The following is a 22,318-nucleotide window of genomic DNA, read 5'->3' as shown; positions in this document are numbered from 1 at the left end:
GGGTGGTTGTAACCCTTTGATATGAGCAGTGTATAATGTGATGGAAAAATGAATCCAGCCAGCAAAGGAGACAATATGGACAATCACAATAAATTAGTACGTGCCTTGTATTAACTTTCTCTACATAATAAATGCTATTTGCTGACTTGAGACGACCCCTTTAAACGAGGATGTTTGCCATTCTAAAAGTCAAAACAAAGATGTAGTTAAAGGAGTTTTCCAAGATTTTTAGGTAATCCGTATCTCATCAGTGGGGGTCCGATATCTGGGACTCCCGCCGATCAGCTGTTTTAGAAGGCATCGGGGCTTTTCCTAGGCCAGTGACAACACATTGATCGGTCACATGGCCTAGGAACAGTTCAGCAATGTACAGCGCTCACAAGACCACCGGTGCCTTCTCAAACAGCTGATTGGTGGGGGGTCCCAGGTGTCGGACCCTCACCGATCAGATACTGATGACCTATCCCGAGGATAGGTCATCAGTATGAAAATCTTAGAAAACCTGTTTAAAGAACCAGGACAAGAAGTAAAATACATGGTGTTACTTCAAAAAATGATATCCAGGAAATCATCCACCAGTTTGGTTATGTGTTTTCTCACATAGGCTGATATTGTTCCTTTTAACTAACCACTGGCTGTAGAGCAGTCTGTTTCACGGCAGCTTTTGTCTTGTAACTGCACCAGGGACAGGTTGCATAGTTTGAGCTCCACGTGTAGAGTGTTTCATCTTGTATTGTATTCATGACCACTTGAGGTGTTTTGTGTTTGCAGCAACAGGACCAGACCCCTTCCAATCTGCATGAAGCTGCTTCTGACTGTGTCTGTTCTGCCCTCTACGCTATTGAAAATATTGACACCCACCTGAACCTGGGGACGCAGCTCTTCCAGGGGGTTCTTACACTCGAACCAGCTTATCACATGGCAGTCGCTCGAGAGGACATGGACAAGTAAGATACAGGAATGCGTTAACAGGCTGGGTCTTGACTTGGTAGCAGGTGACCTAAAATGCCCCTTTGTATACATAAAAAATGGGATAACCCCTCAGCTTACTTGCGGGCTGGCTTATTTGAGTCTGCATTACTGCCAGCTCCTTATGGCAGCATCTTCTGCCTGTGATACGTTTTTCTTGGGGAGACTTTTCATGGGGTTCTCATTTTTCAGGGGGTTAACACATCGTGATTTATTCCTTAACAGAACCCTTTTTAAAGGGTTTCTGTCATGAGAAATAACGTTATGTAGGTGACTGACATTAGCAATGTGCTACTGTCAGCAGTACATAACAGTGTGCTTTATGCCGCCGTTTCCTCAAAATAAAGACTTTTATAATACGCTAAGGAGCCTCTAGGTTCTATTAGGGTGTTGCTTCAGCACCTAGAGGCTCAGTCTACGCACCCTTTGGCACGCCCACGTACAGTTGATTGACTTTCGAGTTCTCCTCAGTGTCCCATAAATCCCGCGCCTGCGCCGTCCCTTTTAGTATTAGGCGCAGTGAGTGAAGGACGCGCTCCTGCTGCCTGCTTCCTTCCTTCGGCGCAGGCGCAGTACTTCAGATCTAGCATTCATTTGCTAGATCTGAAGTACTTTGCCCCTTTGCTTGCGTTTACATCTACCCACTGTCTCTGCAATTACACTGGAGATGTGCCTTAAAGGGCTTGTCCAAGATATTTTTTAAAAAAACACTGCAATTTGGTAATGTAAAATTAGAAAAATCAACTTGTACCCACCTGGTTGACTTGCCAACACTTTGGTGGTCCCCTCAAGTCTTTTTGTTTTCCTGCAATGATGATGATGTCCTGTACATGCCCATGTTACGAGTGAAGCCAGTTACAGGCCGCAGTGTTGATACTTGCATGTATGGCATCAGACCGCAGAAGCCAGTGAATGGCCCCAGCAGTCACGTGCACATGTACCACACTTCATAACTCCAGCGCAAGTCAAAAGACACTGGTGGGGACCTCCAGTGCAGCCAGCAGTTTACCAGTTGAGTATAGCTTCTTTTTTTTAATCACATTTCCTGTTTTTAGTACGATTAATTGAAATTCTTTAGCAGCCATATTGCTTGTCACCTGTGATTCAGCATGTTGGCTGCTGAAGGTAAACTGTCAGTATGCAGCAATGAGTTTAGTAGAATCTAAGTTTATATGTGGCTTTTCCTTTTCTGCAAAAATTGCCATATCTGTAAGTATTAAAACATAATTACCTGACTTACATGGCATATCTTACTAACAATACGTATTCCCTATCCACAGGATAAGCGGAATAAGTATCTTATTGTTGGGGGTCCAACTTCTGGGACCCTGAACGATCATAAGAATGGAGGTCCCGAAATGCCCCATAAGAATAGAATGTAAAATAGAATATAATGTTCTTAAAGGGGTATTCCCATCTTAGACGATGGGGGCATATCGCTAGGATATGCCCCCATTGTCTGATAGGTGCGGGTCCCACTGCTGGGACCCGCACCTATATCGAGAATGGAGTGGGTAGCGCTGTGGCTGGAGGACCCCAGATTTCCCGGGGTCCGTCCACCACCAAGCGCTAATCCCCGCCTCTCCCATAGAAATGAATGGGAGCTCATGCTCCCATTCGTTTCTATGGGGCAGACTGCAATAGCCGAGCCAGCGCTCGGCTATTTTCGGTGGCCCCATAGAAATGAATTGAGAGCGGCTGCGCATGCGCAGTGCGCTCTCCTTCACTTTCAGGGCTCCATTCTCGATATAGGTGCAGGTCCCAGAGGTGGAACCCGCACCTATAAGACAATGGGGGCATATCCTAGCAATATGCCCCCATTGTCTGAGATGAGAAAACCCCTTTAAAGGGTGTCTGTCAGCAGATTTGTAGCTATGAAACTGGCTGATCTGTTATATGTGTGATTGGCAGCTGAAGGCATTTGTATTGGTCCCATGATCATATGAAGTTCTCTTTGACAGGGCCAGGCAGTGTAAATGTCATCATGCCCGGGCATGTCAGTCTGCAGAGGGCGCGGCAGTTGCAGAAAGAACAGGGCATCTAGGTGTAATGGCATTTTCTCAGCAGTGCAAGTACATTCCGCTGCCAAGCGCAGATGCAACAGGTCAGCCCGTTTCAGAAGTACAAATCTGCTGACAGATGCCCTTTAAAAGTTAACCTCCCAATGGAAGACCAATAAATGAAATCCAACATGTGGCATCCTATGTTCCTCCTGAGACATGCCTCTGCCAGGGGTATAGGGATAACTTTGAGACCAACATTTCCTTGTGCTTAGTCAGCCTTCGAAGACTCAGCCAGTCACTCATTTCATTACATAGCAATCAGCCTAACGTACATGGCTACTGCCTACTAAAAGCTACTAGAAGATGCCTGATGGCGCTTGTAGCAATCCTTCTGTCTGTCTGTTAAGCTAATAACATGCTGCAGCATCATATGGCAGAATTGTTGCTATGGCTCACATGTAAAATTTGAGAATTGGTTGCATTTAGGCCTTTTGCACCCGAACATATTTTTGGTCCGTCCCCAAACTGCATATTTTTTAAGTTCGGTTACAGACCCATTCATTTCTATAGGGCCGCAAAAAATGTGGACAGCTCAGAGATGTCATCCGTGGGCTGTCTGTTTCCATGCAGCCTTTTCTATAATAGTGGCCGAGCAAAGTGTGGGATGCACTCGACCGATATCAATAGTTTGCAGGTTGTCAGTTTAGGGACCGCAAAATGCATGCAACCATAGTCCTTTATGCAAACTAGTGCATTAAAATGATAACCTCGAAATATCAGTTTGATTCAGTCTTGTCTGCCAGCTGACTCAGGGTTTACTTAAGCCCCATTCATTTGTCTAGACCCATATTACACTGGCTGATGGTATTAGGCCTCCGTCATCCTATTTTTGAAGTGAGAAAGGACTTCCTTTTATCTTTTGTGGTGATCAGCAATTTCATTTAGTCAGAAAGCAAGAACGTGTCCACCTAGGCTGGAATGAGACAGCAGCTTTCATAACATGCGACATATATCATGAATTATGCAGATGCAACACATTTTTTCATGTGTGGTAAAACTCGTTTCATATGACATCCTATATGGAAGCGCCTCAGTGGTATGTGCAGGCAGCATTATACATAGCCTTCAAAGCAGAATCTGAGCCATGCAGCACTCACGTGGTCGGCTTCACATTTCTCTCTTGGAAGCCAAGATGTCTGCCAGGTACAGACTTAAAGGCTATGAACACCTTTGGGGGCTTTTTTTTATTATTATTATTATTACATTGTACTCATTTTGAGCTAAAAATAATTTTTTCAATTTGTCTTTTATTAAAAATATGGAGCCCTTTTTTCTGCACATAGCTGAGATGCTGTAGTAGCACCCTATGGATTATCTGTCTTTTCCGTCAGTTGGGGAGCTGACTGATTCCTTATCTCTGCTCTTTGATGTTATAAACACTCATTATAGCTCAGACTGTGCAAGGACACATCGCCAACTGGTAACACCCATCTGTACCTTTACTGCAAGCTGCTGACAATTTATTCATAACTTCTAGTATAAATAATAAAGAAATGGAACAACATACAGACATAAGAACAGGTGCTCTAGAATTGTTATTACATGGGAAATGCATGGAGCTATTAAAACAGGCAGGTCTGGGGCGGTGACAGGTCCTCTTTAAATAAGTGTTTATGGCCTCTTAGTAGTTTAGGGATAAGGCTTATTAGATGGCGGCACAAAACAAAAGTACCAGTCACACAGTTAGAAAAACAGTTAACACTTTGTGACAGAAATGCTCAATAATTTTAATAAAGGCCAATTGAAAATATGATTTTTAGCCAAAAATAAGTAAAATGCAATCATAAACCAATATTGGCTCCAAAGGTGTACATAGCCTTTGGTTTCACTTCATTTTGCGTCATTATTCACTAAAGGGAGATTTTGCCTTTTAAATTCAGATAACCCTAATTCATATTTTCTCAAACATCATTAAATATTAAATAACTATGGCATAAGTTAAAGGGGTTATCCAATTTCTTAACCTAACCCCCGCAACAATAAGCTGACAGAGAAAATTGAAATACTGACACCTCTCCCAATAGCTTCTGGGCTTATTATAGGGGTTGTCCAGGCAAACTGTTTCACCCAACCCAGGTCCTTGTCTGATTAATTAGCCCCCTGAACAATACTTTCTGGGTGCAGGACTGTTGCCTCAACAACCGGCCACCCAGTGTACAGCTGCATCTCTCTACGCCCAATGTCAGATGGGGGCTCGAGTATGTCCGGCCAACCCCTTAAGGCTCCATTCACACGTCCGTGGTGTGTTACACCCGCCCGGCAGCCCTATAGAAATGCCTATTCTTGTCCGCAAGCTGCGTGTGAATGGAGCCTTAATCGGACTTTAATCAGCAAAGTACAAAAAAAAATATAAAATTACTTAAAGGGGTTATTCAATTTCTTAACCCTCCCCCAATGTGCCGGGCCCCTCACCGGTAATATATTTACACCGCACCCGGCGCCGCTCCTGATCCCCACACTGCCGCTGCTGCTTCTGTCTCTGCACACTGATAAAAACATCCAGTGTGGGGGGAGCAATGGCAGGCGGAAATGGGGGCGAGCCTCCCTAGCGTCACCCTCGATGCTAGGCAGGCTTGTCCCCGTCCCTGCTTGCCATTGGCTTGCTCCCCCCCCTGACACCGGATGTTTTCATCCTTGTGTAGGGAGAAGCAGGGACCAGGAGCGACGCCGGGAGAGGTGTAAGTATGTTACCGGTGAGGGGCCTGGCACATTGGGGGGTGGGGGGGGTGTTAAGAAATTGGGTAACCCCCTTTTTTTTTTTTTTTTTTTTTCCTTTATTTTGGTACTTTGCTAATTAAAGTCCGATTTTTAAAGGGGTTGGCCGGACATACTTTTGAGCCCCCATCTGACATTGGGCATAGAGAGATGCAGCTGTACATTGGGTGGCCGGTTGTTGAGGCAACAGTCCTGCACCCAGAAAGTTTTGTTCGGGGGGCTAATTAATCAGACAAGGACCTGGGTTGGGTGAAACAGTTTGCCTGGACAACCCCTATAATAAGCCCAGAAGCTATTGGCAGAGGTGGCAGTATTTCAACTTTCTCTGTCAGCTTATCGCTTCTGACAACGCCCACGTACAGGCAGTTGCTTCTCAAGTCCTTGGATTGTGCAACTTATCCACTTCCCCCACTTTAGTCCTTAGCCCTTTGTGGCAAAACTTGCACTGCCTTGAGGGTCTGCTAACCAGATGTAACCTAAGACGTCCGCAGCAGAGATGACATCAGGCCACATGATCCTTCCTGAGCACATGCAGCTCATCAGTCAGTCAGGAAGGTAGGGTCTACTAAGGTTAGCTTCTATTACTGCAGGCTGCGGGTCACATGTTCATAGTCTGCAGCCTGGGGTGAGAGGATTGGAGCGTATTGTCTGTCTGTCTGTCTCTTGGCAGCCTTACCTTGTGTATGCACATTTACCTCTGTTGATTGCTCTTCTTAATTCTGCCTTTCAGGGTGTTAAATTATTGCAGAATGTTTACAGAGCTGTGTGAAACCTTTCTAGAGAAGATCGTTTCGACTCCAGGTCACGAGCTGGGAGACCTACGAACGCTGGACCTTCTCTTGATTTGTGCTGGTCACCCACAATATGAGGTAGCAAGTTGTTATATAATTATGAAAAGACCACCTTTACCTCAGCATTATGCCTTTTACATATCAAAGCAGTATTCCCATTTGTAGCATACATCTTCAGTTTATGACTAGGGGATGTAACCTTTGGGACCCCACCATTCTTGAGAAAGAAGGCACCACAACATTACTTTAGCTGCTTCCACTTCAGTTTTTTTTCCATTGACGCTCCGGGCCACTCGCTTTGCATGAAACTGTAGCTTTCCCAAGTCACTTTCCTGGGGATGCGCTGTAATTCCCTGCTCAGCAAGTGACCAGGATTCCGCTACACCGAAGAGGACGCAGCGCTAAACCAGAGCTGCAGTCCATCGTTCTCAGGAATGTGGGGGCCCAGTGGTCACATAGAAGTGATGACCTGTCCATCTTTATGCCATCACTTTACAGGATAGGAATACCCGTTGCTTCTCAATTTTTGGACATGATGTCCAGTGTTATTCACAACACATGTACATGTAGTTTTCTATTTGGGGTTCATTAGCTGACTGTTCACAGTGGATTTCTTGATGCAAACCTCAGAAATAAGCATGTCACCCATAAGTGCCCATGTTTAAAAACCATATGGTATGGTTTTTTTTTTTCCTGCCTTGTGTCACTGGGGGAGAAACAGAAGACCATGATTTTAGTTGCTGCCAATAGGAGGCGACACGAAGTGTGTGTGTGTGGGGGGGGGGGAAATAAAATAAGCTCCTCCCACCAGCTGAGGGGGTCATTTATTAGATATATGCCAATTTTTGGCGTATTTCTGTTGTAGATTAAGTCGCAAAGGGGATTAGAGACCAAATCTGAGACTTTTCCCTGCTCACTCCAGGTCTAAGAAAGGGGGCATGGTGTGGGCGGGGAAGCGGTTGGGCCGGCTGGCCATCTCATTTATCATTTTCCACGCCGGTTTTAGGCATAGAAGATGATCTAAATCTACGCTGGCAAGGGAGCTGGTGTAGATTTAGTCTGGCCGTGGATGCGCCTAAGTTATGTAAAGGCCGGCACCTCTACATAACTTGGGCGCATCATGTGCCAGCGCAAGGTTTTTTTTAAGAATGGCATCTAAAACGCCGGTCTTAATAAATGACTCCATGAGTGTTTGAGCCTAGTATCTGTAGGAGACTATGTAGGTTATTTTTTTTCATTCATCCTTTTTATAGGAACACGGACAGTTCCAACCTTTGTTAACCCACAATTCCCTACCCCTAGAAAACATCGAGGGACAGCAGATCATAAATCCACCATTATCTGCTAGCGATCGTGTCACCTCGCATGTAATATCCACTGTCCAGTGTAGATGTTCTCCCCAAGGGGCAGTAAGCAGATGGAGGTGACATTGGAAGGTAAGTATTCTTCTGCCCCAGCCTTGTCCCCTCTGTACCCCACTTCCCAGAAGTGTCTCACAGAAGGCTGAGTATGGATTGTTCCCACCTCACTGGTTCACTCCTTCCTCTTCTTGCTGTCCCCAGCGTACCAATCTATCTGGCCAGCTTGGAGGGGTTGCTAATCCCTGTGACGTACTGGTTAGCGGTCAGAGGATGCATGCTCTGGCTGCCTGGTCCCCACGTGCGATGCCTGTGGGAGGTGGTGGTTCCAGAGTTCTTCACTCCCTGGGGTCAACACCTTTGTGCCACAGGTGTCTTCACCCTAATTTGGAGGCCGCACTTTCCTTGTGCAGCCTGAGACCACTTGCTCAAGGAATCCCTCATTGGCAATCTGGATGAGATCTAGCCACTGCTCTTTTCTTCCTACTGGGCCAAAGTTCTTTCCTTTTTCGGTCATGAGATCCCGGCCCCTTTACCTAAGCTGTAGCTTATGCTCAGTAACCTCTCTGCAGCCTTCAGTGAGGTCCCGGAGCTCTGGAATAGCAGGGTGTTGGGCTTCTTTTTCCCCTCAACAGGGGCAGCCACCACATCATGGTCGGTTTCCTGTGGTTATACAAAAGTATAATCCTCTGTATTATTTGCAAACCATTTATTATGCATTTCCCCATTTTATTAGGCAGTGTCCCTAGATGCTCTATCTACAAGCCTATTCAGGTCTCCCTCAACAAGCCGAGTAATTGTGCTATCACTAGGTGCCATGATTGACCGGTCTTTTCGGTACTGCAGTGTACCAGACATCAGCATTATTCCCTTCAATGGTGGAGTGATTCTGCTGTCACTAGACATTGTATTTGACAAGACTACACTGTTCAGAGTTTCACCAAGTAACTGCATTACACCCTGCAATAGGGAGACTTGTGCCTTCCCTAGGGCAGGTATCTTACCCACTTCAGTGGTGGTGCCCCCTGGGCATCTGGCTTAGTCTCCCTACATATGTCTGCCCAGGGGTCTCAGCTTGACAAAGTTCTCAGACACTGACAGTAGGGTGTTTTCTGTTGCCACAGAATTCCTCGCAAACTCCAGGCATTTTGGAGCACAATGCTAGCTTCCATCTTATGGGACTACTGACTTACCAGGTTTATAGTTTTGAAGGATGGTCCTGGGCCTTTTTTTTTTTTTTTTTTTACTGGGGAAGTGGTTGGGCCGGCCCCCAGTGGGTGGATTCTTCCAACAGGCTGGACCATCTGGGTCCCTATGTGGCCACTCCACTCCATTTGTAATCTCCGCGCAGTCTTTTCTCTGTCGCCTGTTTATTTGATCTCTGCCATTCAACAAGTATATGTGAGGACAGTCCATTCGTGTACGTTCACACTTCTGTTGGTCTAATCCCTTTTCATGTGGTGTCCAGGGCTACCCTCATTCCTAGTATTAGGATGGCATTCAGCATTGCTCAGTGAGGCTGGGTTCACCCTTGTCTTATTTTAGTTTTACACCGTGTTCGTCAGTTGGGTGGGACAGGGGAGGAGCGGGGGCTTGTCGGGGCCGCGCCAGTACTGTTATAACATCCCACGTTCTTCTGTGTCGTCGTCCCCCCCCCGTCCCCCCGTCCCCCCGTCCCCCTTCCCCCAGTGACACAAATGAGAAAATGGGAGTTTTGTACTAACCTGTAAAATCCTTTTCTCGCTACATTCATTGGGTGACTCGGCTCCCACACAATTTTATTTTATTTTTTAAAGATGGGTCCCACTTTTCACAGTTCTGACCCATCTAGTTTTCTCTGATTGTACGTTTTACCAGTGTCTGCAGGAGGGGTATAGTCAACGTTGCCTCCTAGTGGCATCGGCTATACCCACGGTTTTCTGTGTCCCTCAATGATCTCGGCAAAAAAATGCTCTTACAGGTTAACCCAAAAATCCCTTTTTCTTTAGATCCCCTTTGGTCTAAAACCGGAAGCTATGGGTACATTTAGCGTAGGTGCCAAGAGCTTTCCTAGCACAAGAGGAAAATGCGCAGGAGAAATGCATTGTGAGCTGAAGTTAGAAGACCTGTGCATGAAGGTTTAGATCCAGGGATGACTGGATGGAGTTCTGCCTAGAGTTGCAAACAATATGTGTTGTATTATAGATTCACATATATATATATATATATATATATATAATAAATATATATATATATATATATATATATATATATATATAAATATATATATATATATATTTATATATAATCTCTTTTTTTTTTTTTGTCCTGCAGGTAGTTGAAATATCATTTAACTTTTGGTATAGGCTGGGTGAACATCTTTACAAAATAAATGAGGCTGTGCTGCACAGTATCTTTAAACCATACATCCAGAGGCTTCTGCATGCTTTAGCCCGCCACTGTCAGCTTGATCCAGATCATGTAAGTAACCTTTTTAGCTAATTTATTGGTACAGATGTAGCTCCAAAGACACATTTACTAAGGGAATTCCAACTATTTTAGTCAAAAAAAGTCCCCTTTTTAACCAGCTGTGCGACCTATATTTTGTTGCACGTCCGGTTTTACACCATGTTCGTCAGTTAGGTGGGACAGGGGAGGAGCTGGGGCATGTCGCGGCCATAACGGCACCTAATTTATGATGAGCCACACGTCTCGTCATACATTAGACATATCTTAGGGCAGCGCAAGGGGGGAAACTAAGACCGACGTTAGGCTTCAACTCAGTTTCTTTTTTGCTTTCCTAGGAGGGAGTTCCTGAGGACACAGATGATTTTGGAGAATTTCGCATGCGAGTTTCTGATCTAGTGAAGGACCTGATCTTTCTGGTGGGCTCTGTGGAGTGTTTCTCTCAGGTGTGTTTGTATAATTCCTGTAATCTCACAATATCTGTGAGCAAAAACTCTTACCCTGTGCTAATGCTTTTCCATAACTTATGGACAGTGAGTCTTCAGATGAACAAAATTATCGTTTTTAAGGGGTTATACCACGAAAGCCATTCATTACATATCTATAGCATAGGGGATAAATGTATTATCTCTGGGACCTTCACTGATTACTGGAATGAGGGTCTCACATCCCCATTCTGGGGCAGTATGACTGGAGCAGTGATTATGCTTGCATGCTGCCACATTTAATGTTTGCTATCTCTGTCTTTCCCATGGACTTGAACATTCGTTGCAACCTAGCTTCTACAGTCAGGTCCATAAATATTGGGACAGCGGCACAATTCTAAAATGTTTGGCTCTATACACCACCACAATGGATTTGAAATGAAACGAACAAGATGTGCTTTAACTGCAGACAGTCAGCTTTAATTTGAGGGTATTTACATCCAAATCAGGTGAACGGTGTAGGAATTACAACAGTTTGCATATGTGCCTCCCACTTGTTAGGTGACCAAAAGTAATGGGACAGAATACTAATCATAAATCAAACTTTCACTTTTTAATAAATGGTTGCAAATCCTTTGCAGTCAATTACAGCCTGAAGTCTGGAACGCATAGACATCACCAGATGCTGGGTTTCATTCCTGGTGATGCTCTGCCAGGCCTCTACTGTAACCGTCTTCAGTTCCTGCTTGTTCTTGGGGCATTTTCCCTTCAGTTTTGTCTTCAGCAAGTGAAATGCATGCTCAATCAGATTCAGGTCAGGTGATTGACTTGGCCATTGCATAACATTCCACTTCTTTCCCTTAAACTCTTTGGTTGCTTTTGCAGTATGCTTTGGGTCATTGTCCATCTGCACTGTGAAGCGCCATCCAATGAGTTCTGAAGCATTTGGCTGAATATGAGCAGATAATATTGCCCGAAACACTTCAGAATTCATCCTGCTGCTTTTGTCAGCAGTCACATCATCAATAAATACAAGAGAACCGGTTCCATTGGCAGCCATACATGCCCACGCCATGACACTACCATCACCATGCTTCACTGATGAGGTGGTATGCTTAGGATCATGAGCAGTTCCTTTCCTTCTCCATACTCTTCTCTTCCCATCACTCTGGTACAAGTTCATCTTGGTCTCATCTGTCCATAGGATGTTGTTCCAGAACTGTGAAGGCTTTTTTAGATGTCATTTGGCAAACTTTAATCTGGCCTTCCTGTTTTTGAGGCTCACCAATGGTTTACATCTTGTGGTGAACCCTCTGTATTTACTCTGGTGAAGTCTTCCCTTGATTGTTGACTTTGACACACATACACCTACCTCCTGGAGAGGGTTCTTGATCTGGCCAACTGTTGTGAAGGGTGTTTTCTTCACCAGGGAAAGAATTCTTCGGTCGTCCACGACAGTTGTTCTCCGTGGTCTTCTGGGTCTTTTGGTGTTGCTGAGCTCACTGGTGCGTTCCTTCTTTTTAAGAATGCTCCAAACAGTTGTTTTGGCCACGTCTAATGTTTTTGCTATCTCTCTGATGGGTTTGTTTTATTTTTTCAGCCTAATGATGGCTTGCTTCACTGATAATGACAGCTCTTTGGATCTCATCTTGAGAGTTGACAACAACAGATTCCAAATGCAAATAGCACACTTGAAATGAACTCTGGACCTTTTATCTGCTCATTGTAATTGGGATAATGAGGGAATAACACACACCTGGCCATGGAACAGCTGAGAAGCCAATTGTCCCATTACTTTTGGTCCCTTAACAAGTGGGAGGCACATATGCAAACTGTTGTAATTCCTGCACCGTTCACCTGATTTGGATGTAAATACCCTCAAATTAAAGCTGGCAGTCTGCAGTTAAAGCACAACTTGTTCATTTCATTTAAAATCCATTGTGGTGGTGTATAGAGTCAAAAATGTTAGAATTGTGTTGATGTCCCAATATTTATGGACCTGACTGTTCCTAGTTGTCAGGCAGAGCCTCAGTAGTTACAGAAAGCCTCATACCTTCCCATTTCACAGCAGATCTGCTTCCTCTTTCCATAATTTACTGTTAGTCACTTTTTTCAGTCAGCAAGTCCTCCCTGTTTTCCTAAAGCCTAAACACTGCTCGTCACCTACCCCACCTGTTGTTACCACAGTGCCCTTCCTCCCCATCCCTAATTTGGTTACAGCACAGGGCTAACCAACTTTCCATTGATTCTTTCTTCTCACATGCTTTGGCAGTGAGCCATCGGTTGGTCATGTAACTGCATCACCGCAACAGACCACCTTTACTGAAAGACATGGCGCTGAATGTCATTGACTGCCTAGCCCCTTGCATATAACTGCAGCAATAGACCAAAAATATCCTTTTGACTTCTACATTTTTAGACATATGAGTTAAAGGTTTTGATTATTTTAAAACCCTGGAGCCCTGGGCAGTTATTGAGAAATGTTGCTCTTTGATTTTCTGGTGGTCCCAGTGACTTGACTTAGTCTAGCTCAGTATTAGTGGAGGTGATTGGTTTGAAAAACATTTTTGTCTTATTTGTGGGTCTGTTCTTGTGTGGGGAGTAGTGGGTCCTATTAATAATTTTTTAAAAATTGAGAGATCCCCAATATGCCTTCCACAGTACGGGGCTACGGAACGGACATACTGATGTGGACAGGACATGGTGTGCTGTCCGCATTTTTTGCGGACCCATTGAAATGAATGGGTCCGCATCCTATCCGCAGAAAAAAACAAAAACGGAACGAACATGGAAACAAACAACGTTCGTGTGCATGTAGCCTTAATCTTGTGTTTTTATTCTGTCTGCAGTTGTATTCCACCTTGAAAGACGGTAATCCGCCATGGGAAGTCACAGAGGCAGTGTTGTTCATCATGGCCTCCATTGCCAAAAGTGTAGACCCGTAAGTATTCCTCTGCATGTATGTGGTAATCTCCAGTGTACTGTCAAAAGGAAACCAACTTTCTGTAGTATAATAATACCATGTGTTGGCGTCATGAGGATCAGTAGCGAATGATCTTAAGTGGATGAAAAGGGAATGTCATCTCGTCATACAGGCTTTTTTATTTTATTTATTTTGATTCCCAGATCTTGGTGTGTCAATCTACTTTGTGTCCCATAGCTTAATTTCATTCTTATTCTTTCAGGGAGAAAAACCCGACATTAATTGAGGTATTAGAAGGTGTGGTCAGGCTTCCTGAATCTGTGCATATTGCTGTGCGGTATACTAGCATTGAACTGGTAGGGGAAATGAGCGAAGTAGTTGACAGAAATCCTCAGTTTCTTGGTGAGTCTTTAAACCCATGTTTTATTTTTTATATAGCTTTGACTGTATTATAAGAGCATATGATCTGTCGTCTTACTTAGTTTATATGTTGAAAGGTTAGTTTGAGATCCTACAGGTGCACCTATGCATATGATCCGATTACTTACGTATATGGTAAATTCATGCCAGTACCTGACTATTCATTCAAAGCTTTCTTTGTTTTGTATATTTTTTTTTCAGCATGCTTGACTATAACCATCTACAATACATTTCTCATTGTAGATCCTGTTTTAGCTTACCTTATGAAAGGCTTGTGTCAGCCAGCCTTGGCTTCCCCCTCTGCCAAAGCCATCCAGAATATTTGCTCTGTGTGTAGAGACCACATGGCACAGCACTTTAGCGGACTTCTGGGGATTGCAAAATCTTTGGACTCATTTACTCTGCCACCCGAGGCCTCTGTGGGACTTTTAAAAGGTGAGAAGTTAGGAGGATTAGCCTCCTTTGCTCAGCAAAGATTAAAAGGGGTTGTCCAGGATTAAGAAAATAAGAGACTGATGAGAATGTCAAAAGTTACTAGAAGAATACAGACCTTACATGTAACTGTCTCTTTGCACATCCATCACCAATCATGTGGTTAAAGTGAGGACCTAGCAACAGTCCCTTTTTTTAGGTTTTGATATTGATCATCAATATCAGATTGACAGGGGTCCGACACCTAGCCAACCCCCCTCCTGTCAATCAGCTGTTTAGAAGTGGCAGCAGCCTCTTTGGAGCTTACCAAGCACAGTGGTGTCCATTGTATAGTAGCTGTCCTTGCTATTTCAGCTCAGCCCCATTCACTTGAAAGGGGCTGAAGCTACACCTAGGCCACGTGATCAATGAACATGACTTCACTGGCCTTGGAAGAGGCCTTGATGTTAACCGAAGCACCATGGCCTCCTCAAACTACTAATCAGCAGGGGAGGAAAAGTAATCTGTATAAAAATTTCAGACAGCCCATTTAAATGTGCATTGTTCCATTATTTGTATTGATTTCATATATTGGAGCTGAAGGGCGTGTTCACACGACTATGTATTTTGTGGGCTGCAATATATGGATGACATCCGTGTTGCATCAGTTGTTTTTTTTTTTTTGGTTTGTTTTTTTTGTGAACCTATTTACTTCAGTAAGTATGTGGTCCACATTTGTGGCCAAGAATAGGACATACAGAGGTCGAAAGCACTCTGTTCCTCAAAAGACACAATACGTAGTATTCTTGGCCGCAAATGCGGGCCACAGACCCATTGTTATCTGTGTAGTAGATCAAAAAAGCTTGCTGAATTCGCTGAAAAAAAAATGGATATCCTGTATTGCACATCAATTACATCATAACAAAATAGTATTTCTTTTGTCACACCCACGCCCTTCTCTCTACCCGTCTGTAGGCACAGCATTAGTCCTGACACGTCTGCCTCTGGATAAGATCTCAGAGTGCTTGAGTGAGCTGTGTTCTGTCCAGGTTGAATCACTGAAAAAGGTGAGCAAATGGTTCAGTATATCGAATAATTATGGATTGTGTTTAGTAGTAGTAGTAGAATATGTAATTTTTATTGGTTTGCCTAATATATATATATATATATATATATATATATATATTTATTATCTATCTATCTCACAAAAAGTTAGGGATATTTGGCTTGTGGGTGAAATTTCAGGATGAGCCTAAAATTCACTCTAACCTTTTCGAGATTAACTTAATGTCACCTTCTCTAAACTTTTGAGTGCACATGTCCAACCGTTCAATGTTTCAGCACTTTTTGCACACCTTGCTGTATAGCCCCAATATTACCCAGGCAGCCCCCCTGACTTGAGCATCGGAGCAATTCATGCTCCGATGCTCTCCTTTGCCCTGTGCGAAGTCGCGCAGGGCAAAGGCATTTTCTGGAGTTCCGGTGACGAACCGGGCTCTCCTTCGGGCTGCCAGGCAGTGAGCCCGCTGACGTCACCGGCACTTATGGGCAGGCTTTAGCGCTGCCCTAGCCTGTAAAACTGCTAGGGCAGCGCTAAAGCCCGCCCATCAGAGCCGGTGACGTCACCGAACAGCCTCTGCCCGGCAGTGTATTATTGTAAATAAAATATCCCTTGCCTTGAGCGATCCTGAGCAGGACAAGGGACAGCATCTGAGCATGAAATGCTCCGATGCTAACATCGGGGGGCTACCTGGGTGAAATTATGGATATGTCCGGGTTCAGCTCTGAACCCAGACAACCCCTTTAACGCTTTATTGTGAACAATGCCCTGCAGAAACGGATGATGAATGCCACACAACTCCAGGTACATTTAAGGCATGTGAGAGCCAACCAAGTGTCCCCTCAGACCATTCAGAACTGTTTACATCAGCGTGGTCTGCGTGCTAGACAACCTGTAAGGGTACCTGACAATAGGTGTCATCTTCTTGCATGGGCCAGGGAGCATCTACGCTGGACAAGGACCACTGGGCCTCAGTGCTGTTCACTGATGAGTCAATTTATGCTGAGCAGAAATGATGGCCGCCAACGATGTTGGAGATGTCAAGGAGAGCGCTATGCATCAGCCACTGTTGTCACCAGACGAGCCTTTGGTGGTGGTTGTGGTGTTAGAGTGGGCAGGTGTGTCTAGTCAATACAGAATGCCCTACACTTTGTGAATACTACAGTGACAAGCCCATACTACTTGAATAACATCATTAATCCAGTCATTGTGTCTCTACATGAACACGGGCCTAATTTCATCTTCATGGACGAGAATGCACCAGCTCATCGAGCTCGCCTCATTAGGGAACAGCAGCTGGAGACTGTGGGACCTCAAATGGAGTGGCCTGCACTTTCTCCAGACCTGAATCCCATTGACAACCTATGGCAGTGATGGTGAACCTTTTAGAGATTGAGTGCCCAAACTGTAACCCAGAAAGAACCCATATATTTATCACAAATTGCCAACATGGCCATTTAATCTGAATACTACAGTCCAATATAATATATCTTCCATGTACTTTATCATTTAGATATAATAGCCTGTCTACATTCAGAGCGCTGCCTGTGCCGTTCATAGTGCGCTCTGCGCTGATAAATGGCGGGAAAAGTCTAAGGCATATTGGTACACTGTAGACTTTTTCCACGGCGTTGGTGCTCACAGAGAGGGCTCCCGTGCCATAGGTTCACCACCACTAACCTATGGGATCAGCTGAGTCACCATGTAGAGGCTCGTAACTCTGTACCCCAGAACCTCAATGACCTGAGGACCGCCCTTCAAGAAGAGTGGGATGCCATGCCTCAGCAGACAATAAGTTGACTTCTGAACAGCACGAGACGTCGTTGTCAAGCTGTAATTATTGCTCAAGGCCACATGACAAGTTATTGAGACACTGACAATTTTGTGGCGGTATACCCACCACTGGTGTGGGCTTTTGTTTCAATGAATTGTTTGAGATTAGAATCACCATTGCTGCTTCTACTTACATGCCCTACTTTCATGACATAATATCACTGTAGTCCATAAATTTCACCCGAAAGCTAAATATCCCTAACTTTTTGTGAGTAGTGTATGTAAATGGATTGAGAGGCCCAAAGTTATTAAAGATGTTGTGCCGAGATTAAAACTTTTCTCCTGGCCGCATCATAAGAGCATATCTCTAGATAGTGGCGGTCTGACTGCTGGCACCATCATGAACTTGGGTGTCCTCTGCATGAATGCAGCGCCATAAGCATGCACAGTGGGTCTGACAAGATGCGAGAAAAGTGCTCGTTGATCTCCTGCAGTTCCATGGATATAAACTGAGCAGCAGCGGACATGTAAGACTATCGCCCTATTCATACTGGGGCACAGGATCTCATGCTTGTGATTTGTGGATATCGATATCCCACAGTCGGACCCTTATAGATCAGACACTTATGCCCAATGATATATCCTGTGGACCGGGTATAAGTTTTAATCTTTGGACAACCCCTTTAAGATTCAAAGGGAAGGAAAATGTAATCTTGGTCACTCGCATCTACAGTGAATCATTCTGTATAGAAACATACATAGAATGTGTCGGCAGATAAGAACCATTTGGCCCATCTAGTCTGCCCAATAATAGTAGTCATTAAGAGGATTTTGCCACCCATTCTAACCAGTACAAAATTTGAAGCAGACTGTACATGAGCATAATACGGATCGGTTTATTATCCATATTAGCCCCCTATGTACGGTCTGGCCTGAACTCTGAGAATTATAGAGATCTAGAGTGTTCAGGTCAGTTGGGCCATAGCAATTGTAAGTTATACAGACAGATATGTCCATATTATGCTCTAGTGACTCCAGCCTCATACTAAATGAAGTAACTCATCAGTCACTTGTAGTAGGTCTTTGTATTGTGATTGCTCGATTCTAGTGGTATTACACTTCAGTACATTGAGATCGGTATAGAACTACTGGCTCTCCAATAATTTGAACATTACGGCTCCATTCAGACATCCGTAGAATGGGTCTGCATCCGTTCCGCGATTATCCGAAACGGGTGTGGACCCATTCATTCTCTATGGGGCAGGAAGAGATGCGGAGAGCACACTATGTGCTCTCCGCATTTCCAGAGTGCGGCCCCGATCTTCCGGTCCGCAGCTCCGCAAGAGAAGAGGGCAATTGCGAACAAGAATAGGCATTTCTATGGGGCTGCCGGGCGGGTGTATTGCGGATCCGCAATGCACTACGGACGCCTGAATGGAGCCTTACTCATTAAGATGTGTTGTCTTCTTTCTTGCCCAGCTTCTCTCTCAAGACCCTAACAATGGTCTATCTTCTGACCCCACACTGTTTCTGGACAGACTGGCAGTTATATTCAGGTAAGCTGGTCACTAGTCATTTCACCCACCCATATTTTGATAGGTGTAGATGTCCTATATTGAATTGGACTGAAAGTCATGCTTGGACTCTTCCTGTTTTTTAAAGGCATACTTCTCCCACAGTGGAAAATGGGCAGACTCATCCATGTCAGAAAGTCATTCAAGAAGTAAGTACCAAAGGACGAGCTTGCAGTTCTCGGTGTGGTTCTGTTTTTGGCGCTTGCAGACTGTGGTGTTTATTACTTAGCCATTATTTCTAATCTATGCTCAGATATGGCCTGTGATGTCGGAAACGTTAAATAAGCACCGAGCGGACAATCGCATTGTGGAGCGCTGTTGTCGATGTCTACGTTTTGCTGTGCGATGTGTTGGAAAAGGATCAGCTGCTCTTTTGCAGCCTCTTGTAACTCAGGTATTGTAGGGGGTCCAACAGCCAGCTTAGTATATATACTGTTCTACAGGCTTAGTGGAACTTACCAACCTGATCAAATATTTGTTATTGTTAGCGGTCATCCGGCAGTGTAATACTGCCGACGAACAAGCAAACTCGGGATCTTTTTAAAAATTAAAAAAAAAATCCTGTTTTGCCGGTGGCAGGTCGCTCTGTGTATTAGACGCTCTGCTGCCGGCAAACAATGAGACAGTATAGGGACGAGTGATGCATTAGTGATCATTCCTCCCTATGCTTAGAAGATCGTTGTATGTCATACGGTAGCAGTGGTCTCCTCCTCTAGTGAGCAGGCAGTTGGCGGGAGGGAACTCTTCCCTTCCTACAATCGCCTGCGCTATCTGCCCGTGTAATAGGGCCCTTATTGTGTATGACTTAATTAAAGTCTCTTACTTGCCTGCACCCCGGTTGCTCCAGTCTTGGACCCTGGCTCCTGCTTGTCCATCTTCCAGTCCCTGGATAGTTAATTTCTGACTGGATTATGGACATGGTCACCTGCTGTGCCGTCGCATCCAGTGACTGGCCTCAGCGGTGACATGTCCCCAAGCAGCACATGATCAGATTTCCTGATCTGAGTTACAGTTGTATTTTCTCACTAGATGGTAAATGTGTACCAGATGCACCAACACTCATGCTTCCTGTACCTGGGCAGCATTCTCGTGGATGAGTATGGGATGGAAGAAGGTTGCCAGCAAGGGTTGCTTGATATGCTGCAGGTGAGTCTCAGAGATTGGAATAAGCTTCTTTTCTTCTGCTTCACGTGTTCTATGTTGATGGTTTTGCTTTATACTTGCCTAAAATTTTCTTTTTAATACCAGGCTCTTTGTGTTCCTACCTTTCAACTACTTGAGCATCCAAATGGGCTTCGTAACCACCCAGATACGGTAGATGACCTTTTCCGACTCTTAACAAGGTAATGCTGTATACTAGGGCTGCAACGAGAGCTCGATTAAATTGAGTAATTCGACACAAAATAATTCTCGATGCAAATTTTTTGCATTGAGGATTAGTTTGTGTCATGTGACCACGGAGCGGGAGTGAAGCGTTTACTATTACTCCCGCTCCGTGGTCTCCTGTTGGCCTGCAATGCGCTCGGAATACTCACCTTTCCAGCAGGGGGCCTCCGGACACTCCACAGCACGTCCATGGTCCCGCGCTGCACTGACCTCCTGACGTGTGCTCGCCGTGACCTGACGTGCTGTATGTCAGACCCAGAGCAACGATCGAGTGTCGGCGGCGCCCCTGCTAGAAACGTAAGTTGGTGACACCAAGGGGGTGGGGGCGCGGCTAAGGCCGGATGCCTGGAGTGCACAGTGTCATAGCAACCAATGACTCGGTGCACTTCGTGTGTCAGGAGGAGGGCAGGCTGGGCTTTCGCGGACAGTTAAACCACGGACGCACGGAATTGTGGCCTGGCCTTGGGGGAGAGATGGCACAAGGGGGGTGGGGGGGAATCAAGAGACGATGGCACAAGGGGGGGGGGGGATCAGAGGCGATGGCACAAGGGGGGGGGATCAGAGGCGATGGCACGAGGGGGGGGGATCAGAGGTGATGGCACGAGGGGGGGGGGGGGGATCAGAGGCGATGGCACGAGGGGGGGGGATCAGAGGCGATGGCACGAGGGGGGGGGGGATCAGAGACTATGGCACAAGGGGGGGGGGGGGGGATCAGACAGACGATGACACAAGGGGGGGGGGGGGGGGGGGAGTGCTGATGGTACTGGGGGAAACAAAGGGTGTTGGGGACTGGTGGCAGGGTGTCTGAGTTTTTATAAAGGAAAACAGTCTATTAATTAATTCTTTATTATAAGAGTACTCGATTAATCGGTAGAATACTCTATTGCTAAAATAATCGTTAGCTGCAGCCCTACTGTGTACATACATTCTTCTCCCCTTTTTGGGACTCTTAGGCTAGGGCTACATGACGACATTTGTAATGTTGTGCAACATATTTTATAACCGTAGTCTATAGTGTCATACTGCAACACGACAGTCGCAAAAGAAAAAACGCAGTGTGACACCATAGACTGCCATTATGTAATATGTTGTGTGAGACCTGTTGAGGGTAGTTGTACCCTATATGTTGCGCGACTCCTTACCCTCATTTCATCCCTTTTGGCCAGTTAATTGTGAGTTGCTTTCTTTCCAACTGTGTAATTAATGTAAGTCTTTCATCTTGGGGATTAGGCTTCTTTCACTGTCTTATTTGGAAAGAAAAAGTGGCAATGGGTCCCAGGGAGGAGCATTCCCTAAGGACTAAGATTGGTTTCCACTTGTAGGGGAAAGGGTATACTGGGGAATGGACCCCCAGTGTGAAGCCGCCTAAGCAATATTTTCCACTCACCAGGTCACCTTGTGTATATGCTCTCTTAGGTTCATTCAGCGATGTCCCATTATCCTGCTGCGCAGTCAGGTGCTGGTGCATGTTTTGCAGTGGGCTATTGCTGCCACTTCACTAGACCATCGAGATGCCAATTGTAGTGTCATGAAGTTTCTCCGTGATCTTGTCCATACTGGGGTGGCCAATGATGTAAGTCTGCACAGTCTGTTACCATGTGCTGGATGGTTTTTCCAGTATGTGCCCTACAGCTTCCTTTTATGGTGTTTGACCTGTAATAATGCTTTTCATGTATGTGTTGTATTTTTTACATTTTTTTTATATAAAAATGTAGTTCATAGGAGAATCAAGCAGAAAATTTAGGGATCCAGCAGGACTCTTTGGGTACAACCACATCGCGACTGCGCTGTGTGGTCGTACCCTATAACTATACATTTAGTGCCAAGGTTGTGAGCAAATCTTATCCCCTACATTTTATATATGTGCTCCTTTTGCACAGAGCCTTAGAATTATTTATTCCTTATTTTGCAGCTATAATTGATTGTACAAATTAAGTTTTCCAACTACAGCACAAAATGATTTAAGCCACTGTAAACGGAATAGAAGAAAGTATGAACTTGTATT

At 44.9% G+C, this 22,318-nt stretch overlaps 1 protein-coding gene across 2 annotated transcripts in view; it reads left to right on the top strand.

Moving 5' to 3' along the window:
- The window catches only part of TNPO3 (transportin 3), a 55,063-nt gene that overhangs the window by 10,092 nt on the left and 22,653 nt on the right, over nt 1–22,318 (top strand). Inside the window, exons 6-19 of one of the 2 annotated variants that reach the window (XM_040413501.1) lie at nt 772–947; nt 6,478–6,616; nt 10,210–10,356; nt 10,680–10,787; nt 13,616–13,707; nt 13,952–14,091; nt 14,353–14,544; nt 15,496–15,587; nt 18,833–18,909; nt 19,016–19,076; nt 19,181–19,321; nt 19,957–20,073; nt 20,176–20,270; nt 21,730–21,886. In XM_040413501.1, the coding sequence (XP_040269435.1) occupies nt 772–947; nt 6,478–6,616; nt 10,210–10,356; nt 10,680–10,787; nt 13,616–13,707; nt 13,952–14,091; nt 14,353–14,544; nt 15,496–15,587; nt 18,833–18,909; nt 19,016–19,076; nt 19,181–19,321; nt 19,957–20,073; nt 20,176–20,270; nt 21,730–21,886 (1,734 nt within the window). Of the gene's footprint in view, nt 1–771; nt 948–6,477; nt 6,617–10,209; nt 10,357–10,679; nt 10,788–13,615; nt 13,708–13,951; nt 14,092–14,352; nt 14,545–15,495; nt 15,588–18,832; nt 18,910–19,015; nt 19,077–19,156; nt 19,322–19,956; nt 20,074–20,175; nt 20,271–21,729; nt 21,887–22,318 lie in introns of both variants that reach the window. The other variant, XM_040413500.1, reaches the window with a different exon arrangement.

Source organism: Bufo bufo, chromosome 1 (assembly GCF_905171765.1).
Source record: "Bufo bufo chromosome 1, aBufBuf1.1, whole genome shotgun sequence".
Lineage (NCBI taxonomy): Eukaryota > Metazoa > Chordata > Amphibia > Anura > Bufonidae > Bufo > Bufo bufo.
This window is presented reverse-complemented; position numbering and strand designations above follow the sequence as displayed.